The sequence below is a fragment of the Leptopilina heterotoma genome, unplaced genomic scaffold (genome assembly GCF_015476425.1).
Source record: "Leptopilina heterotoma isolate Lh14 unplaced genomic scaffold, ASM1547642v1 Lhet_180, whole genome shotgun sequence".
NCBI lineage: Eukaryota > Metazoa > Arthropoda > Insecta > Hymenoptera > Figitidae > Leptopilina > Leptopilina heterotoma.
This window is the reverse complement of record NW_025110897.1, coordinates 1,530,142-1,551,942: the sequence shown is the minus strand read 5'-3', so window position 1 is coordinate 1,551,942 and position 21,801 is coordinate 1,530,142. Positions and strand designations below refer to the sequence as shown.

At 28.5% G+C, this 21,801-nt stretch overlaps 1 protein-coding gene across 10 annotated transcripts in view; it reads left to right on the top strand.

Moving 5' to 3' along the window:
• LOC122499999 (MATH and LRR domain-containing protein PFE0570w-like) overlaps positions 1 to 21,801 on the top strand; it is a 35,144-nt gene that overhangs the window by 8,102 nt on the left and 5,241 nt on the right. For 3 of the 10 annotated variants that reach the window (XM_043608647.1, XM_043608638.1, XM_043608639.1), the window contains exons 11-40: positions 398 to 421; positions 685 to 702; positions 1,941 to 2,005; positions 2,896 to 2,934; positions 3,335 to 3,536; positions 6,200 to 6,304; positions 6,992 to 7,015; positions 7,130 to 7,156; positions 7,308 to 7,325; positions 7,393 to 7,416; positions 7,544 to 7,570; positions 7,722 to 7,739; positions 7,806 to 7,829; positions 8,405 to 8,431; positions 8,584 to 8,607; positions 8,670 to 8,693; positions 8,820 to 8,846; positions 9,012 to 9,029; positions 9,960 to 10,033; positions 10,134 to 10,175; positions 11,165 to 11,363; positions 11,492 to 11,596; positions 11,871 to 11,902; positions 11,993 to 12,031; positions 12,614 to 12,815; positions 15,242 to 15,346; positions 15,678 to 15,709; positions 15,811 to 15,849; positions 16,005 to 16,206; positions 21,658 to 21,762. In XM_043608647.1, the coding sequence (XP_043464582.1) occupies positions 398 to 421; positions 685 to 702; positions 1,941 to 2,005; positions 2,896 to 2,934; positions 3,335 to 3,536; positions 6,200 to 6,304; positions 6,992 to 7,015; positions 7,130 to 7,156; positions 7,308 to 7,325; positions 7,393 to 7,416; positions 7,544 to 7,570; positions 7,722 to 7,739; positions 7,806 to 7,829; positions 8,405 to 8,431; positions 8,584 to 8,607; positions 8,670 to 8,693; positions 8,820 to 8,846; positions 9,012 to 9,029; positions 9,960 to 10,033; positions 10,134 to 10,175; positions 11,165 to 11,363; positions 11,492 to 11,596; positions 11,871 to 11,902; positions 11,993 to 12,031; positions 12,614 to 12,815; positions 15,242 to 15,346; positions 15,678 to 15,709; positions 15,811 to 15,849; positions 16,005 to 16,206; positions 21,658 to 21,762 (1,911 nt within the window). Of the gene's footprint in view, positions 1 to 397; positions 422 to 684; positions 703 to 1,940; positions 2,006 to 2,895; positions 2,935 to 3,334; positions 3,537 to 6,199; positions 6,305 to 6,991; positions 7,016 to 7,129; positions 7,157 to 7,307; positions 7,326 to 7,392; positions 7,417 to 7,543; positions 7,571 to 7,721; positions 7,740 to 7,805; positions 7,830 to 8,404; positions 8,432 to 8,583; positions 8,608 to 8,669; positions 8,694 to 8,819; positions 8,847 to 9,011; positions 9,030 to 9,959; positions 10,034 to 10,133; positions 10,176 to 11,164; positions 11,364 to 11,491; positions 11,597 to 11,870; positions 11,903 to 11,992; positions 12,032 to 12,613; positions 12,816 to 15,241; positions 15,347 to 15,677; positions 15,710 to 15,810; positions 15,850 to 15,874; positions 15,940 to 16,004; positions 16,207 to 21,657; positions 21,763 to 21,801 lie in introns of those variants that run through there. The other 7 variants (XR_006301421.1, XM_043608640.1, XM_043608641.1 and 4 more) reach the window with 7 other exon arrangements.

Below are 21,801 nucleotides of genomic sequence, written 5' to 3'. Positions count from 1 at the left end.
AAATGATTTTCCATATGGTAAATCATATGGTTTCTAATGTAATTTCCTATGTTTCCATGTGGTAATTTTTAATAGGGATACGAGAGTAAAAAGGATAGTGAAGCTAAATTTCTCTTTCTATACATAAATTTAATTTAAAGTTTATGTAATATTCTTTAAGTATAAAAATGATTTTTATAGAAAATCTGTAATAAACAATTTAAAAAATTAAATTACGAGCAATTTTGTCTATTGAATAATATAAAAATAAGGCGCCGAAAATAAATTGGCACACAGGCGCAAAATACCCTGAAAACGGCCCTGTATACATATATGTTCTTGATGGACATTTTACAAAGTATATTAATACTTTTTATACAAGAAGACTTTTAAAAGTTGTGTTTTTAATCTATTACAGATCTTACAGACATAGTTAAAGAAGGTATACACAATTAATATGCCTTTTCTACAACATCATTGAATCTGCTTTACATACATATATAGTTTGTTGACAGATATATTACAAACAATCCAGTATAAGATTAAACAATAAATCAATTTATTTGTCACAATATTACAAAATTTTTTGAAAATATTTCATACTTTTAAATTATTTTCATCCTTCCATTCGTAAAACATAAGACTTATCTTCATTCTTGGTTTCGTTGTTAATAATACCTGAACAATAATTTGATTTTGTTGCAGGAGAGAATGGTGAAGAAGGTATGTATATACATTATGTAATCAAATGTTACATCTTGAACGAGTAAGCAGCAGTAGTAGAATTATTTTCCAGTAAACACGTTCTACATATATATTATGTAGCAAAATAGTGACAGTGTAATTTAAGGAATAATTCAGAAGAAAACAGCTGCACTTTTATACTGGAATTAAATATTTAATTACACTGAAACCTCACTTATTCAAAGACTCGTTTACTTAAAGTCGCATTTATCTGAACCCGATTTCGCTTCAGTTACTTTCAGATAGGATCAGCCCTAAACCCACTTGTCTTAGCTTATGCGCAGTATGCGACCAATGGAAAGATACTTACATTCCCATTGGTTGAGTTCAAACAAATTTAGCCAATCATGTAAATTTATCGAATTACGTCACCAACATAAGTTATGCCTACCAAAGTACAAATAAACGCGACACTTCGTGTCGAATTGCGTGAGTCATGTTCAAATAAGTGAGGTTTTAGTGTATACTAAAATTATATGTGTACATTTAAGGGGTTACGCCACCCTGAACGCATTTAAATTGGACGGTTTTTAATCATTTTTTTTGAAGAAAATATTTAAGATAAACATTTTTATTGTTTTGTTAATACATATTGTAAGCTATGTAAATACGAAATAGTTTTTTTAAAAATGGTGGAGATACACGCATTCCAATGCAGCAGTAAATTTCTTGATGGTGGGCATGATTGCCCATGTGGAAGAGTTGCGGAAAATTTCCGGAAATTGATTTTTTTAACGTTAATTTTTTGCGACAGATGCTTCTGGAAGTCGATTTTTCTTCCAGAAATTTTCCGGAAACCACTTCGGAAACTTTCCGAAAAAACGATTTTTTTAACGTTAATTTTTTTCTGGAAGTCGATTTTTCTTCCGGAAATTACTTCGGAAATTTTCCGGAAATTGATTTTTTATGGACGTTAATTTTTTTCTAGACGTCGATTTTTCTTTCGGAAATTTTTCGGAAATCACTTTTGATCTAAAACAAGTAAAAAAACATTTTTTCTAAAAAGTGATATATTTTGAACAGAGTAAAGTGCTCCCATTCACATAAAAAAATTTTTTACAAAACGGCTACGTCACTCTGTTAAAAATTTATCACTTTTTAGAAAAAATGTTTTTTTGACTCAAATATTGTTTTAATGTTATTTCTTATGTTATTTGGCTAAATCGTTAATACTTTCAAAATTAATCTATTTTTACATAAATATTTTTGCCCTAAAGATATTCTTACAGATATAAGTTCGTCATTAACGCAGAAAAATCCTACAACACCTAGTGGAAGAAACGTAAATAAGAATTTTTTTCAATGTAAATGCTATTTAGAATTTCCTTTACTTTAAGTAAAGCAAACTTTTTAAAACTAATTTCTGGATATAAGGTTATTTTAAATTTTAAATGCTTCATCTTATGCAAAGGAGGGAAGACCGGGACGTATTCGATCATTTAAATTTATTTACAAGCGTTAATTTTAAATAAAGTTGCTTTTTTTAAGTTAATGTGCTTGATCTCCTGCAAGTTTGTCCTATGCTTCATTGATACTTATTTAATATTGTAAAAAATATCACAAGTAATTTAGGTACATTTGACGCTTCAATGTAACTCTTTACAATTCTCAATTTCTTGTTACTGCTTCTTTAAAAATAGTTTAGAAAACGAAATATATCCAATTTTGAGCATTACACAGTAGATTTTTTATTTGTATGTTTAATTAGTTTGTTATTGTTTCATAGTGACTTATTAGGTAACGCAAAGTATTTTATGTTAAGGTTGTTAAAAATCAGCCTTACTTAATTAATGAACAGCCCCTTAGCTTATGCTTAACTTTACAACACCTGAAGTATAAAGGTTTCCTACAGATTTGTAATCATTCACGTAGTTGTTGTTAAGTCACTTATGACAACTTATAACATTAATTCTAGTATTATCCTATATGGCCATTAACAACATTGATAATATTTGAATTTTCCCAGAACGAAACATTGATAATGATATTAAATTTTGAAAATTATTTAATTATTATTATACGAGAAAAGCTTATTAAAAAATCCTAAATTTCAATAGAAAAAGATAAGCTTATATCTTTGACGCTACAAGTTTTTTTAGTTTAAGGGTCGCATTAAAGTTTTCGTAAAATAAAAATCTATAGAATTAAAAATGCAAAATATTTATTTTGCAGAAACCTTCATATCCATATCAAGATGATGGAAACAATAAGGTAAATTTGTTAGTAGAAGTGTGCAAAAAGGTCGAACAACCGAGCTGAACCGAAATTTTTTCGAGCCGGGTTCGATGTATCGAGTACTTGAATAGTTCGAGTATTCAATATGATTTGTTTTTTAAATAACTAAAAAACTATTAATAAGTAGAATATTTCGAATTTATGAGGTGCACTGAATCAACAAAATAAGTAAGTCTTCAATTTCAAAATGTATTTCAATTGACTAATTATAACATAAACAACGAGTATTTGACTTATACAGGTCGTCTCGGCTCGAAAAACGAAAAGCTTGAAGATACACTCGATCGAGCTTCGAGCTTTTTCCACAACTCTATTGGTTAGTTAATTCATTAATTGTAAATTTACAACAAATTTCACAGCTTATTATATCTTCTAGGTTGAATTATTAGAAGGATCAAAAATTTGGCTAACTGAAAAGGAATTTGAATCATATAAGAAAGATTTAAAACATAATCCAAATCAAGTGATAGAAAGTTTATTAGAAAGCTTACTTGGAAAAAACAATTTAAAATACTTCTCTCTCTATGGACTAGACGGTTATAAACCCATACCCATGAATGTCAGAGAAGCTATCTTTGGTTAGTATAACAGACGTTATAATATCCTTTTCATGGTCCAACTCTTCATAAAATGGTTATGGGTTAGATTTTCTCAAGTGGACTTTAAATTTTCAAAAGTTGAAATTTATCAGTGTAAATTTGCAAAAAGATAGTTCTATTAGAGTTACGAATAACCTGTAAATTTTATTTAAAAATATTCAATTGTTTTTTTTTATAAACAATTGAAATTTTATGCATAACATTTTTAAAAAATGCATAACTTTGACGAAAATTGACGAAACTTGATGATTCTTTTTGCAAATTAACTATGAAATTACAAACTTTATAAAAATAATGTTTACTCCATCGAAGCTCTTAATTTGTTATAAAAAATAATTATTTATCATAAACAAATTAAAAATAAAACGTGTTCTGGATAACCATATTCAATTTTATAAATAAGAACTTTAAGAGAATTTATTAAGGATTGCATATCAAAAAGAAAAAATTGTTTCAAGCAAATATTTTATTAATTATGAATTTTTTTGTAAGCGCGCGCAAGCTCCGTGATGTGGGCTCCCGCGTCTGACGAATGTCGTGTGCCCCGATTTGCACGCTTTAACTTGTTTATTTTGGAAGGTTTTCTTTCATAATTTTTTTCAAATTTGGTTTGTATGTTTTGATCTAAAATTCAATTGGAATACTTGTTTATAATAAAAATAGTAATACATTATTTTATTTATATTATTTATTTATAATTTCTATTTTAAGTTTATTCACTGAAAAAAAATATTCTTCTTTTGAGAGGAAAATTCCTCTTGAATCAAGAATATTACACTTAATGGAAGAGTATTTTGCTCTTAAGATAAGAGGATTATTTTTGAGCCATATTCAAGAGGAAAATATGCATTAAAAAAAAGGAATCCGCTTAAAACAAAACTATTCTTTTGTTATTTAATTGTTTTCAGTTGAATATTTCTCGCTTCGAAAAAAACATGTTTTAACTGATTTTTCTTAATTCTATAATTTTATATATTTACTTGTAAACTTTTGTACCTATTAAAAATAAAAAGTAGTAATACAATATATTTTACTACTAAACAGACTACAATTTTTTATGAGGGTTTTAACGCAATTTCCTCGGTAAGCATAATGTGGTAAAATTTTGTTCAAAATTACGTGAAAGTCAAAAAAAATTTTACTCAAACTGAAAGAACTTTTAAAAAATTTATATTACAATATTATCTTTTTACAAATAAAATTTTGCAAAATCCTCAAACTGAAAGGATTTTTAAAAAACTTATTTTATACTATATAAATTACAATATAATTTTTTTATGAAATAAATTTTATAAAAATCCTTTCAGTTTGAGTAAAATTTTTTTTACCTTCACGTAATTTTGAACAAAATTTTACCACATTAGCTTACCGAGCAGATTGCATTAAAACACTCATAAAAATTTTAATCTGTTTAGTAGTAAAATATATTGTATTACTACTTTTTAATTTTAATAGGTACGGAAGTTTACAAGTAAATTAAAAATATTTTTAAATTATATAATACAAAAAAATTAGTTAAAACTTGTTTTTCTGGAAGCAAGAAATATTCAACTGAAAACAATTAAACAATAAACTTAAAATAGATTACATTAATAAATATAAATAAAATAATATATTACTAATTTTATTATAAACAAGTATTCCAATCGAATTTTAGTTCAAAACATACAAACCAAATTTGAAAAAAATTATGAAAGAAAACCTTCCAAAATAAACAAGTTAAAGCGTGCAAAGCGGGGCACACAACGTTCGTCAGACGCGGGAGCCCACATCACGGAGCTTGCGCGCGATTACAAAAAAATTCATAATTAATAAAATATTTGCTTGAAACAATTTTTTCTTTTTGATATGCAATCCTTAATAAACTCTCTTAAAGTTCTTATTTATAAAATTAAATATGGTTATCCAGAACACGTTTTATTTTTAATTTGTTTATAATAAATAATTATTTTTTATAACAAATTAAGAGCTTTGATGGAGTAAACATTATTTTTATAAAGTTTGTAATTTCATAGTTAATTTGCAAAAAGAATCATCAAGTTTCGTCTTATTTTTGTCAAAGTTATGCATTTTTTAAAAATGTTATGCATAAAATTTCAATTGTTTATAAAAAATAAACAATTGAATATTTTTTAATAAAATTTATAGGTTATTCGTAACTCTAATAGAACTATCTTTTTGCACATTTACAGTGATAAATTTCAACTTTTGAAAATTTAAGGTCCACCTGAGAAAATCTAACCCTTATCGAATACTTATATTTTCGGGACAGACATCGCATGTTGACAGATAGCACATTACGCTTGCAGTTTAATATATTTAAAAACAAAATTTTCTACAAACTTAGTGCTTACATTGTTCATTGCACAACGATTAAAATAAGTCAAAGAAAGTTAATAAATGTTAATTAGCTTTGGAGAGATCGAAAGATTAAAAAAAGCATAGAAATCAATATTGTTCTATATCTCACAGAATATATAACGTAATCTCTTCTATTAAATGTCATCTTTTTAATAAATTTAGTAGCTTTTATGCAAAAATAGAGAAAATTTTAAATTTCTTCTTTTCACCACATGTTTTTTACACTCAATTATGGACGGTACTACAAAATTATATAAAACATGCAAAATTTCTTTTTTCAGAATTTGTAAAGAAGAATTTAAAGAAAAGTCATGAAGAGACAAATGCAATTCTAAGCGAAACAATAATTCGATTCTTAGGAGAGTTACACTCTAAATCAAATGAAGGTAATGTTCTATTTACTTTAAATAAAATGTATGTAGTTAAATTATTATACATACATATATAAAAAACCAAAAATGACAAATTCATAAAAAAATAATTAAAATTTATAGAAGAGTTAATGTTAACAGTTGATAATCATTGCTAACTTCAGAGAAGCGTCAGTAGTGTATTTTACAGTGCTTCAAAAAGAGATAATAATGAACTTTTTGACACTTTAATCTCTTTTTTTATGGAACTGACGGAATAACATTCTTTTTGTCATGTACTTATTCAGTCACACCTAAAGTTTCAATACACAAAAATTTTTAAGTAATCACTACATCAAGATTTTTTTGTAACAGTGTTTCCAGTGCTATAATTCAGAATCATTAAAATACTTTTCTTGAAAAAATTGGAATTTGTTGTTCAAATGTTACAGAATATATGACAAAAATTTTAAAGTTCTAAGTTTTTATACGGTAAAATAGAAATGTTTAAGAATATTACATACAGAGAAGAAAATCAGCTTAATATTTATTTAATATTTTAATATTTCTATTTAATAATGCCTTACAGTTCTGACACAATGTATTTAATTTAGTAAATGTCGAATTCACTGATTAATAATCAATCAATAGTATTTATATTTAATCTCTAAAAAACACAAATTTACCTATACTATAAGTGTTACAATTTTTATTTTATTGCAGATATCATAGACGAGATTACTGACGGTAAATACAATTAATAACATTATTTTAATCTTTTTTACACACATCTAGATTATTAAGAGACATTTTCAAAACCATCTATAGTATAATAAAGAATAATAAATAATCTTGTTACAGACGTTCCTTCCGGATCTAACATGCAAGGCATGTCCCAATGTTTATTATTATCACTAGTATACCAATTTTTTAAAATATGTCACATATTCAAATCTTTTTCATTTATAAAACATAATAATTATCGTCTTTCTTTTCACATTGTTAAATAGACCTAAACAATATTTGAATATTGTTGCAGGAGAGAATACTGAAGAAGGTAAGTATACCCTATGTTAAATAACAGAATAGTGACAGTGTTACATACAGTTTTTATTCTATTACAGATATCATGGACGAGATTAATGACGGTAAATTCAATCAAAAACCTTCTTTTCTAATGACATTATTTAATCTCTTTTATACACATCGAGATTATTAATAGACTTTTCTTAAACCATCTAGTAAAATAAAAAGCAATAAATAATCTTGTTACAGACGTTCCTTCCGGATCTAACATGCAAGGCATGTCTCAGTATTTATTATTGTCACTAGTATACCAATTTTTTAAAATGATAAAATCTTTTTCATCACTCCCTTTAAAAAACACAATAATTATCTTCTTTCATGGTCATATTCTTTAATAGACCTAATCAATATTTGAATATTGTTGCAGGAGAGAATAGAGCAGAAGGTAGTATACCTTATAATACTTACATAAAAGAATAGTGACAGTGTTACAGTTTTTATTCTATTACAGATATCATGAACGAGAGTACTGACGGTAAATACAATTAATAACATTCCTTTCTAGAATATTATTTAATCTCTTTCACACACATCTAGATTATTAACAGACATTTTTAAAAACAAGTCCCACACAGCACCGAAGATTTTCTGAAACTCGACAGGACCTCGTTCAGCGAGGTTAAGACATTGAGTGTCAATGTTCATGAGAGATTGTGTGGATGTTCAAATGTCCACATAAACAGAATATTAAATATCAACCATCAGCAAAAATCAAACTCCAAATATTGACTTGGGATGTTTGATTCAGACAATATTGGGTTATACACGTGTATAATTATCAAACGAAATTTTTATAACTATGCGAAAATAGCATTCAATATTGATACAATATTGACTGAACATCGCAAGTCTACATTTAAAGTTTAATTTTTGATGAAGGTTGATATTTAATATTCTGTTTATGTGGACATTTGAACATCCACACAATTTCCCATGAACATCACCACTCAATATTTCTAACCTCGCTAAACGAGGTCCGGTCGAGTTTCAGGAAATTTTCAGTGCTGTGTGGGGTAGTATAATACAGAACAATAAATTTTCTTGCTACAGACGTTCCTTCCATATCTAACATACAAGGCAAGTCAAAATATTTATTACTGTCAGTAGTATAACAATTTTTTAAAATCTGTCGCATATTTTAATATTCTTCATCAGTCTATTAAAAACAAAAAATAATTTTTCTTTCTTGGTCACATTGTTCAATAGACCTGAACAATATTTTAATATAGTTGCAGGAGAGAATAGAGCAGAAGGTAGTATACCTTATATTACATAACCGAATAGTGTCAGTGTTACAGTTTTCATTCTATTACAGATATCATGAACGAGAGTACTGACGGTAAATACAATTAATAACATTCCTTTCTAGAATATTATTTAATCTCTTTTACACGCCTCTAGATTATTAATAGACATTTTTTAAACCATCGAGTATAATAAAGAACAATAATTTATCTTGTTACAGACGGTCCTTCCGCATCTAAGAAACGAAGCAAGTCCCAATATTTATTTTTGTCACTAGTATAACAATTTTTTTAAAATATGTCGCATATTCAAATCTTTTTCATCACTGAATTTACAAAACATAATAATTATCTTCTTGTTTGATCACATTGTTAAAATATACCTAAATAATGTTCGAATGTTATTATTGCAGGAGAGGATAGAGCAGAAAGTAAGTATACGTTATGTAAACATTGTTACATTCAGAACGGAAAAGAAGATTATTATGAATTTATTACTGTCTAAAGAATGAAATCCCCTTTAACTATTATTTCATATTTCGAACCTCGTACAAAGGTTTCAAACTTTGATAATAGAAAAAGTTGCATAAATTGAAATATTATTTTCTAATTTAACTTGGGCTTATGAACTGCTAAAAAGTTATTTAAATTGTTTTATGTTATTTTATTTCATTGACAAGTAAGATCGTACATTTTTTAGAGCTTTTATCTGCCTTCAACGGCTGAGGTATTTAAGGCACAATGTTTCGAGGCTAAGGTATCTGAATTCGATCTCAGCTTCGTAGGAATGTTTTCATTATTTCTGTTTAATTTTAAAAAATATAGCATTGACTTTAAATTACTTTAATGCAATATTACTATGTTTTAACTTAAAAAATATTGTAAGGGAAATGTCTATTTTACAAGATTTGAGAGAATTTGAAAAGGATGTTCACAAGACGTTCCTTTTATGCGTCTTTCAGACGTTCAAAAGACGTCTTTAAGACGTATTACAGACGTCCTTTCGGACGTTTTTTGTACATCTTTTGGACCTATTTTTAAAAAATATTCTTGCTACATTGAATTCTTCATATTTAATATTAAAATTAATTCCATATCTCAAGTCAGATTATTATATTTTAACCCGATTTGACCAACGAATGCACGCTACTTGAAATTGATCCTTATCGTTGCAGTCAAAAATAAATTTATTGTTTAGTACCAATTTGAAGGCAAAAGGCATTTATAGATTATAGGAAATGTACATGTACAGCTACAACTACTACTTATAATTGCCTCTATTATTTGCCTAAATCATAAATACAAATTTCAAATTCTTTTATTTTTACATAACAATTTTTCTCCTTAAAATATGCTTACAGATATAAGTGCGCCTTTAAAGAAGAAACGTCCTACAAGACGGAAAGGAATATACGAAAAAAAGAAATTTTTCAAGGTAAACGACACTTACAATTCCCTTTAATTTAAGGAAAGCAACATATTTAATGAATTTTTGAATGCTTAGAAAATAAGCGAATGTTTTAATTATTCTACAGAAACCAAACTCTTATCCTTATGAAGAAGAAAGGGAGGGAAAGGTAATGTTACCTTATTTACTTTTAGAAGACATATAGGTTCAAATTATAATCAGTTAGCTTATAGTTAAATTTTCATCACCTTAAGCATAAAGATTTAAATATTATGACATCTTATAACCTTAATTCTCCTCTAGCTTAACCACTTTTTTCTGAATGGTGACTACACTAATGAGCTCTACTCTACCATCTTTAGGCCCAAAGACCTAATATATAGAAAAATAGAATACGTCACACACACACAGCCATCGTAGTCGCGTTCAGCGTAAAAGGACCCCCACAGCACCGAAACCTCGCGACACAATCTTCTGCATGTACATATAATAAATAAATTGCTGTTTAAAAAAAAATCGTCAGTTCGTCTACCGACATGGCTCGAGGTGCTCTTCGGGCCTAAGAGGTACGAACTTACTTTCGGCATTAGATTCAGACAGAGGTGCTCTTCTGATGAGTAAAATGCTTTCAATGGAAAGGTACGTTCTACCCAGGTGCTCTTAGGTCGAACGAACTTTCTTTTTAGTACAAGGCAACTAACCAGGGGTGCTCTCGTGGAAAGTTGACAAGTACGCCTAGTTTGATTTAATTTCCATCCTTTAGATTCATATTCACTCGTTACCACATCGCACAGTGTATGATTTGGTAATTTTTCTTGTTAAAACCTTATATCTCTTGAACAAATGGACCAAATTTCGTGATCCTTAGATCTAAATAAAACCTAATAAATGAAGAACAGAGAGAAATTATAGAGTTTACTTGATAGCATTTTTTGGATTTAGAACCTTCAATAAAGTTAGATAAAAGCGTTATTTTTGTTCACGTTTTGCTACATTCTCATTTTCCTACCTCACCCACACATAAAATATTAGAACATGAATATGTATTTAATGTAATTATAAACAAACAAAATAATGTTTGCTTTTTAGAAAGCTATGTAATAATTTAGAAATAGTATTAAACTTACTGGAATTTCTAATTCTTATTATTTGTTCAAGGTGGAATTATTAAATGAATCCAAAATTTGGATAGATAAGGACGAACTTTTTTATCTTAAAAAATATTACAAAAAAGTACCGAATCAAATTATAAGACAGTTACTAGGACAATTACTTGGTGAGGAGAATTTGCCGTTTATGACCTTTGATAGAGATAAAAATAGAACCATTCCTGCGGAAGTGAAAAGTTCTATTTATGGTAAGCAATAACTTTCCGTTATTTTTTATTAACCTAAAGTCATGAAGTATTACTTCATGTCTAAAGTTTATTTAGCGATTGTCAATTATTCTCAAAATTTGACATTAAGAAAAAAGGTATTTCAATAGATTTTATGAATAAAACTGTGAATGCTGGTTATGAAATGGACTACGATGCTTACAAAAATTCAACATTGAAAATTCTAAAAAACATCAAATTTTCATTTAATAAAGGTAATAATACAAACAGTAGATCTTTGATTCCGGAACAATATTTTGCATCTTCGCATGAAAAATAAATATTTATACAAGTTTTAAAGTGCCTCATTTGTACTATATGTATAAGATTCTTTGCTTTAAGAGTTTTATTAAAGTAAATAAAAAATGTATTTTTGAGGATTATAGTAAACAAGATAAGCAAATTTCGTTCAATATAATTTTCTTACATAGAAATTTTTTAAAAATAATATCATTAAAATTTATAAAGGAATTAAAAAAATTATTGCAGGAGAAAATAAAACAGACATTCAAAAATTAAAGGTACATAACACTTCTAATATTTTTAACCTTTAAGAGTTGCACTTATTTTTAAATATACTGAGAATTAAAAGAACGATATTTATTTTATAGACATCAAAATATCCATATCGAACTAAGGGAGAGAATAAGGTAACAATCTTTTTGTTTCTGTTAAAAAGACGAGGTTCAATAACTTGATTTCTTTAATCAAACATTTGGTTTGATCGTTAAAATTAAAAATAAGATTATTGATTTATTTAATTAGAATAAAGTAATTGTAAGCGCATAATTTATTAATGTAACGTGGGATATTTTGTAGCTTAAGTTTTTTGAAGTGGGCAAAAACATTATAAATTGTAAATAAGTTATGTACAGAAGAAAAGTAGGTTTGAAATTTATTAATCAGACAACAATATAAATGTCACATTAAAAAAAATAATGATTTTATTTAAAAACTAAAGAAAATGTTATTTAAAGTGATAATAATTGAATTGCAAATTAAATAAAAGACTATTTACATTAAATTTATAATTATTAACTTATATGAATTTTAATTCAAAATGTCAGGCACAGATTTTGTCAAAATATATATAAGTAAAATTTTAATAGTGAACAAATAAATAAGTATATGCAAATAATATTACTAGTTAAAGTATTAAGAAATTGTGGATACTTATATTTAATAATAATACTAAATTATCAAGATTTTCTAATTTTTATTATACAACAAAGGTGGAATTATTCAATGAATCCAAAATTTTTATTGACAAAAATAAACTCGAATGGATTAAAAATAATTTCAAAGATGATGCAAAAACCATGATAAAGGTGTTATTAGAGAATTTACTTGGCAAAAAGAATATACCTTTCTTCGGTTGGATTGAAATAAGTGGATATAAAGCTATTCCTCAGGAAGTGAAGGAATCTATTTTTCGTGAGCGATAACTTTCTTTTACTTTTTTATTTAACCCCCGGAGCACACACCTCTTTTTTAAACAAGAAGCACACTCATAGTCACTGTGACCCAGCTGAAAAATCTTGTACAAGATCGTGTACACGATGTTGCACAAGACCATGTACAGGAACATTGACCCGAGCCTACACAAGATTAGCAAGTGAACTTGTAAAAGAAATTGGAACAAAGAACATGAACGTGTACAAGAACATGCACGTGTACATTCTTGATTGACTTTTGAGTTCGAGATCATCCAGGTGAACATGCACATGTTCATGCACAAGTTCGTGTGTGTATAACTTTGACTAGTTCGTTTACTACAACTCATTTAGAGTCCTGTTCTTCTCCAAAAGTCCAGTATCTCCTCTATCGATAAGTTTCTCACCTGCTCAGGGTCAATAAATGCTTGAACCCAGCAGGAAGCCTGATCCTTATCTGAATGCCTATTGTTGGCTAGGATCAGGATTCCTGCTGGGTTCAAGCATTTATTGACCCTGAGCAGGTGAGCAACTTGTCTACCTATTTTGAGCTGATGGTTATTCAATAGTCCATGATCCGTAAGCAAACGAATTACGGTCTAAATTTTATCGAGCTTCAGGAGATCGTACGCTCACCTCCTGTCGAGTACTAGCCAAAACAGAGTCTTCGTTTGCCTTCCTACCTTAAGTCCTGCCCAATATGTTCCATGTTCCCTATTTCACCCCATCTTCCTATGGCTCCTTTAACCAAGCACGGCATTATTGACACTGCTGGTTGAGGACCTATCAATGCCGTCTCGGAACCAGTTTTTGCCAAGGTGTCTACTCTTTCATTTCCTTTGATTCCCGAGTGACCCGGTACCCAAATCTATTGCAGGATTTTTCAGGGCCCCTAAGGACGCCTGACTATCCACATAGGGTAACGGGTACAGTGACCGACACCCATTCAGTGAACGACACCCCCAATTAAAAATCACAACAAATATAAAACAAAACATTGTTAATGTATATTTTAAAAATATTAATATTATAAAATACAATATTGGGATCTGAAATCACGTGAAACTGACCCACCCCTTAGCCTTTTTGTGGTAACCATCTTGGATTTTATCTTTTTCTTGAACGTATATCAAAAAGAGACGAAACGAAAGATGGCTACCACAACAAGGCTCTCACTAGATGGCGTATCGTAGTATTTCAGTGTGGGGATTGGCCAATAGATCTCGCATCTACGCCAATTTCCCATATAGATCTCTCACAAGTGCAATACGGGCTAGTCTTGTAGCATATATACAAGTTCCGAATTTGCTTCCCCCGTCTAGGGCAGGTCTCCCACTACGTAGCCTTACTGATGAGTCCAAGTAGTGGGGACCGGGACGAAACGATATAAAGTGGCTTTCATACCACTCTATGGATGATATATTTTTTAAATCTCCATATCAGATCCCAATATGGAAGCTATTAAAGTAGTAGCAATATTTAATTTATTTTTATTTTTCACAGCATTTTACTTTCCGTGAAGATAACCTCAAAAAGTGAATTTTGAGGTTATCTCCATGAAACTTGAAATTTTATCCAAAATATAAACGAAATTAATATTGCTGGTATTTTAATAGCTTCCAAAAATTGCACTTTATAATATTAACATTTCTCAAATATACATTAATAATGTTTTGTTTTATATTTATTGTGATTTGTACATGATTTTTAATTGGGGGGTGTCGTTCACTGAATGGGTGTTGGTCACTGCACCCGTTACCCTAAATGCCTATCACTTTCCCCTTTGTTCCTTTTCGAATGGACATTTGGGATCAAGTTAAAATCGCACAGACCTCGGCCTGCCAGACCGTGGCATATTGTCCCAGTGAATCAGCCACTCTAATGCAGCCAGGTTTTCGATAAATTCCGAAACCTACACAGCAGTCCATCTTGGAGTCGCCCGTATACTAGACTTCGTCCCCTAGTAAAAAACCCTTCTTCCAGTCCATTCTTAAAGATATAATCATCTTAAAGCGGAGTTTAAATTTCACCCTCTTGATCATTCTATCTTGCACCATACATAATTCTAGAATTAGTTTGGTGTGTTTACCACCAGACTTTCACTTTCCCTGTGCGATTAGCCTGATCATGACAACTAACTGTAGCATTATATTCGGGGAGCATTGGAACGTGTCAGTAGAACCTAAAACAATTATGTACTTTTATTTCACAGACCTCTGATCATTAATTTTTTTTAAGAAATTTAAGTTTAAACTAAAAGACAGGGTCCTACAGACCCTGTATCTGCTCCGAGGATTAACTTAAGTTTAATTTTGAAAAAAATTAATTTGTTACTTAAAAGTATTAGATTAATAGTATATAACAATCGCAAGTTTATTGTTTGGCAATTATCTACAAATTTTATATAAAAAAAATTTATTTTTACAGAATTTATAAATAAAAATGTGATTCCTGAAGAAATAAAAACATATGAAACTTACAAATCTACAGTAATATACCTTTTAAAAAAAAAAGGAAAAAAATTTCAACAAGGTAGTATTACAAAAAGCATATTTTTAATTCAGCCTTCCATTTCTGTAACTCACCTGAGGCTTGAAGGCACGCGCTAATACCAGTCAGGTATCAGTAAGGGCCTTAGGGCCAGACACTGCTATCCGACTGGTATTAGAGCATGCGTCGGGCGAGTTATAGAATTGGTAAGCTCAATTCTTGAACACTCTTTGTTTTCTCTTGAAAAAATCAAATCACTTTAATTTCATGTGATCTTATTAAGATTTGCATAATTTTACCACTCAGAAAATTTAAAAAATTGTAAATTAGTCATTAAAATGTATAAAGAAATTAAAAACAAATTTTATTGCAGAAAATCTTAAAACAGATGGACAGAAAAACAAGGTACAAGATGCATAAAGTTTTTGTAAACTTTAAGGGCCATATTTAATTTTTCATATGCTAAAAAACTATAACATTTAAAATACACAATATTTATTTTGCAGAAAATAAAATATCCATATAAAGAAAATATAGAGAATAAGGTAACGTAACTTTTTGTTTTTTTAGAAAGACGACCTCTAATAATTAGTTTTCTCTAATCAAACATTTGGATTCGTATGTGCTGATAATTGGTTGGTTAATTAATTTAGTTAATTATAAATTTACTAGAATTTTTAAATCTCATTATACCTTCTAGGTTGAATTACTGAATAATTCAAATATTTGGATAACTGAAAAAGAACGTGAATCATATGTGAAAGATATAAAAAAAAATCCCAAAAAATCGTTAAGAAAGTTATTAGTAAGCTTAATTGGAGAAAACAATTTAAAATACTTCTCCTTAAAAGGAAAACATGGTTATAAAACCTTACCTTACAATGTCAACAGAGCTATCTTAGGTGAGTATAATAGAAGTCGCAATATCATTAACATGACCCAACTTTTAATAAAGTGGTAACGGAATACGTGTTTCTGATACAGACCTCTACAAGATCGCTCATTGCTTGTGCAGTTTTGTATATTTAACCGAATTAGCACAAAAATTTAAACACCGAATTTTGTATAAATGTGGTGCATAAATATTACACTTTAGTTGACAAAATTTTTATTTACGGTACCGTCTATAACTAAATGAACACCCCTTTTTCAAAATACTGCAAAGAGTGTTAAGCGTAGTTAAGAAAAAGGATAAACAATTTCTAAGAGAAGAGATAACGTCCATTTTTCTGTTGGAAACATAAAAATAAGTTATTCATTTCATGAATATTTGTAGCTTTCTCAATATAATAAACAAAATTTCTTCTTAAAAAAGCAAAAAAATTCCATGAGACGAATATAATTTTCAAATTGTTTTTCAATCATTGGTGAAATTAAAACTGAGGCTTTGGATCGAATAACTCGCCTGGCGCTCTGAGGAACGCGCAACTGACAGTCAGTGAGCAGTGAGCGCCTCTGGGCCACTCACTGCTACCCGACTGGTACTAGCGCGTGCCTTCGAGCGTTGGGCGAGTTATTCGATCCAAGGCCTCAACTTTATATATGCCAATTCCTTCATTTTTTATTATAGAATAAATGTTAAGAAAATATTTCAAAAAATACAGAATTTTTTTTCAAAATAAAAATACAGTCAACTCTACCAATAGTGACACTTCTTCTCTTTTTCGCTCGAGCTCTATCTCCACTTTTACGACTCTATAGCTCAGCTTCGGATTTTTGAGTTACCCTAAGATAAGAAATATACTTAATTTTATGGACGGTAGGGGAGACTGGGGCAAAAAGTTAAATTTTGCATAAATGATTTTTTAAGACAATATAATCCACTTAGATGTAAATATTTATACATCAGTATTGTAGGGCAACTTGTCCCCTACAACTTTCAATAAAAAAGTTTCTGATATTTTCGCATACAATACATGTTTTGTCCTTTTTTGAAAATTTTGTTTTTTTGAACTTTTCGCCCCATGCTGGGGCGAAAAGTTAAATGGCTGGAGCAAAAAGTTAAATTCTATTTTTAGCCTACTAAAACTATTTTCTGATAGGTGTTAAGTAGTAGATAATTTAAAGTATACGTAAACAAGTAATTTAGTTAATAAAAGATCTTTGTTTACTTAACAAAAGCTTTAGAATAGTTATAAATAGAGGTGTGCATTTAATCGAGTCGAATCGAAAATTATATTCGACTCGACAACAGAAAATTCGAATCGAAAGTAAATTCGAAGTTTCGAATTTCGAATTGGCCGATTCGAATCGAAAGAAAATTCGAATCGAAATACCAATTCGAAGTTTCGAATTGGCCGATTCGAAAATCGGAGTTTCGAATTGTACAACTCAACTCGGTTATTTTATTCGCATAATTATTTTGACAGAAATCCTAATTCTTAAAGAATTTTAATTGAAAATTTTTGAAATTTTATTAAAATTGTATTAAAAATAATTAAATTTTTGCAAAGATTTTATAACAAAATGAGAAAAAAATTGAAATCATTCTTGAAATTTTTTTGAAAATAATTGAATTTTTGCAAAGATTAAAATCTATTTCTATTTAAAAAATAATTAAATTGTTTTGAAGTATTTATTAAAATTTTAGAAAATAATTGTATTTATTCGTAAAATTTTATTAAAATTTTGTTTAAAAATAATTTAATTTTTACGAAGATCGTTATTATTTATGAAAATAATTGAATTCTTGCAAAGAATTAAATTATTTTCAATATTAGATATTTCCGAAAATTCAAATACATACACAAACTATTTAAGAATTTTAAATTAAAACAATTAAAATTTTTAAGAATTATAATCATACCTATTTATAAATTAAAATTCCACAAAAAATAATTTTTTCAAATTATACAAAAATTCTTCAATTTTTCTTGAAACATTAAATTACAATTTTTATATAAAAAAATAATTCTTAGAATTGGAAATTGTATTTATTAACCGTAACTATTGGTTACTAAATGAAATTAAATTTTGAGTGGTCTCAAAACTTTTTTGGTTAAAAATTCGCTGAGTTACGGAATTTCAAAGTTCAGAACGCCAAAAACCTCATTTCGAGAAAAACGGAATTAAAGATTGCGATACCAACCAATTGTTGTATCTCTGGTTCTTCTTGGAAGTTATTCAGTTAAGCATTGTTTCCAGTTCAGGGCACCTTCAAGATAAAAAACCAACAGGTTTTAAATTTTTAAAACCACCCCCCCCCTTAATTAACTAATTAATTTAAAAACCGACAATATGAGCCCTTTTCTAAAAAGGACAGTTTTTCTATTAAAAAACCATTTTTTTACAAGATTAATGATTAGGTACAATTTTATTGTGTCATTTGAAGAAAAAGAATATATATTAAACTTATTAAAAAATTGTTTACAGTCTCTATTATGAAAAAATTGAAGCAATATCCAAATTTTCATTTCGACAATTACGAAAAAAAAGACTCTAACATCAATATCTCTGGTTCTTTTGGGAAGTTATTCAGATAAGAATTGTTTTCAGTTCAGGACACCTTAGAGATGAAAAATCAAGAGGTTTTAAATTTTTCCGCAGCTCCATTTTTAAAATACGGATTACCTTTGCAAATGACTGACAAAATGGGCCCTTTTCATTTTTCTAAAGAACCAATGTAATTAACATAGGCGTAGCTAGGTAGGGGCCAAGGGGGCACGGCCCCCCGAAATTTCTCCGGGCCCCCCTGAAGAAATGACATATACATTAATAAAAAATAATACATTTAACGTATAGGGCTAAATTTTAGTTAAATTTAGTGCCTAGAAAAACATTTTTCGAAAATTTAACATTAGCCCCCTTGTCCCCCATAAAGATATACCTATCAGAATATGCGCACCGGGGCCGGGCCCCCCCTAGCCAAAAGTTCTAGCTACGCCTATGGAAATCAAATAGTTAAATTATCGATAAATTAATGAAAACCGCTTGATTCGACTTGCCAAAGCATGTAGATTAATAATAAAAAATTTTAAAAAATTAAGATTTTGCTCCAAAATTACTAAATTGCGATTATCTCGAAAAACTAGAACCGACAATATGGGCCCTTTTCATGTGGACGTCCACATATCAAAGTACTTTATGATTTTCTTTTGGATTTTTAATTTTGCAAAAAAACGTTTTTTGCCCATAACTTTAAAAAAATGTTAGGACACCTATAAATGTTTTTCTTTAGTTTTGTAGAGTTTTTTTAGATGCATCTTTTAGTCCCTAATTGAACATTTTTCGTCCATATTAACCGGAGACTTTTTTGAAAATTTTGTTGAAAAACGTAGAAGTAATTTTAGAATTATCGTTACCAAATTGTAGAGCATTAAAAAACGATTCGATTGACCTATTTTTGAACCTTATTCGATAATAAATTTCGAAATCATTGGTATTTTAAAAACCAAAAATTTTGGAAAATGACATTTTCTCAACTTTTGTGTTTAAAAATTTTTGTTTAACTATTAAATTATTGTAAATATCTTGTAGGGTATTTAAAAATACATTGATTGATCCAAAATCCAATCACTTTTACCATATTTATAAAAAGTAATTAATATATTTCTATTATTTTTATCTCTATGAGGAAGTACAGTGTTCATGAAATGAGTACCAAAATTATAAAAAAATATACAACTTAGCAGCGGTTTTTAATTATATATTAGCTATTAAATTGTTAAAATAAATGAAAATTTATTTTAAAAATTGAGCAAAAAAATTTGTAAAATAATTTTTTTTCCTTATCCCTCCGTCACACACATGGGAAAAAATTACGACTTTACACACGTTTAGAGGGAATCCCTCACCACATTGTAAAATAAGCAACATTACAACATAAACAAAGGAATCAACAAAAATTTAGTTTTAACACAAACTTACAAATATGTAGTAAATTATAAAATTAATCAAATTAATTTTCGGTCTCAAAAATAAAAATTTATTACACGAATGCACATCTTCGAAGGAATTCCACTTGACATGTAAAAATAATGTAACATTAACAAATAAGCAAAAAAATCATTAAACAATTAATTTTAATTATATTTATAATATAATTTTGTCATTAACCAACAGTGGAACAAAAAATGTTTTGAAAACTTGATTTTTTTATTTAACATAACCTCACTTTTTCGAGTTTTTTCTGGCTTTGAAGCTTCATAATTAAATATTAATTATGTTTAAACTAAATGTTTTTTTAGAAATGTGTTGAGGAGTAAATTGTCGAAAGGTATAGAAACTGATTTTATTTTGCAATGAGGAAAACAAAAGTTATTTAAAAAATACTGAAACCGTAGAGGGAATCCCTCCCTAGGTGTGTGACGGAGGGTTAGATGTACTACAAACAATAAGCGAAATATTTTCTTCACTTTCAACAAATTATTGGTATTTGTATGTTATTTATATATTAAAATTATAGATTAATTAATTGTGCGAATAAAGTAATCGAGTTGAGTTGTACAATTCGAAACTCCAATTTTCGAATTGGCTAGTTCGATTCGAATTTACTGTCGATTCGAATCGGCCAATTCGAAACTCGAAATTCGAATTGGTATTTCGATTCGAATTTTGCACATTCGGAATTCGAAACTTCGAATTTCGAATTGGTAGTTCGATTCGAATCGGCCAATTTGAAACTCGAAATTCGAAACTTCGAATTGGTATTTCGATTCGAATTTTCTTTCGATTCGAATTTTGCACACCTCTAGTTATAAAGTTAATAAATTGAAATTTAAAAAAAAAAAATTTTGGTTTATTTCACGTGAGCGGTCTTGTTTTTTGATAGAGTACTTGCCTAATGTCAAATAAATCATTTTTAAACAAATAAACCCCAAAAAAACGAAAAATTAAAAAAAAATTTTTAATAACATGTAAAAATACATTTAACTTTTCGCCCCACCCATTATTTAACTTTTCGCCCCAGGGTGCGTTTTTGGCTTTAACAACAAATATAAAAAATGTGACTGAAGATATTTAGCAAATACCTTTAGGTATCTCTTCAGGGGACCCAAATAATGAAGTAAAAAAATCGCGGAGAGAATAAATGCAAAAAATATACTTAAAAGTTGATATTTTCTTTTACGAAAAAATTTTCAAAAGTAGGGTGAAAAAAAATTTAAATATGGACACCACAAAAATTAGCAGAATTGCACATAACTCCGGACATTTATTTAGGGTGATAAGACCCTTCCATAATTAAAATTGCAATGCTCTAACTATTTCCGTTCGAAAGATAATGAATTTCAACTGTTTTCACAATTTAACTTTTCGCCCCAGTCTCCCCTACTGTATCATTTTTATTATTTGATATTTAGCGTTATTAAGAACTCTACAGAATTGTATAAAATATGTCCAATTTCTTTTTACAGAATTTGTAAATCAAAATGTAAAACGAAATCTTAAAGTGACAAATGAAACATTCAGCAGAATAATAAATAGATTGCTTCCGAGAATACACTCTAAATCAAATAAAGGTAATATAATACTCCCGCATCCCACAGGGTTATCTATAC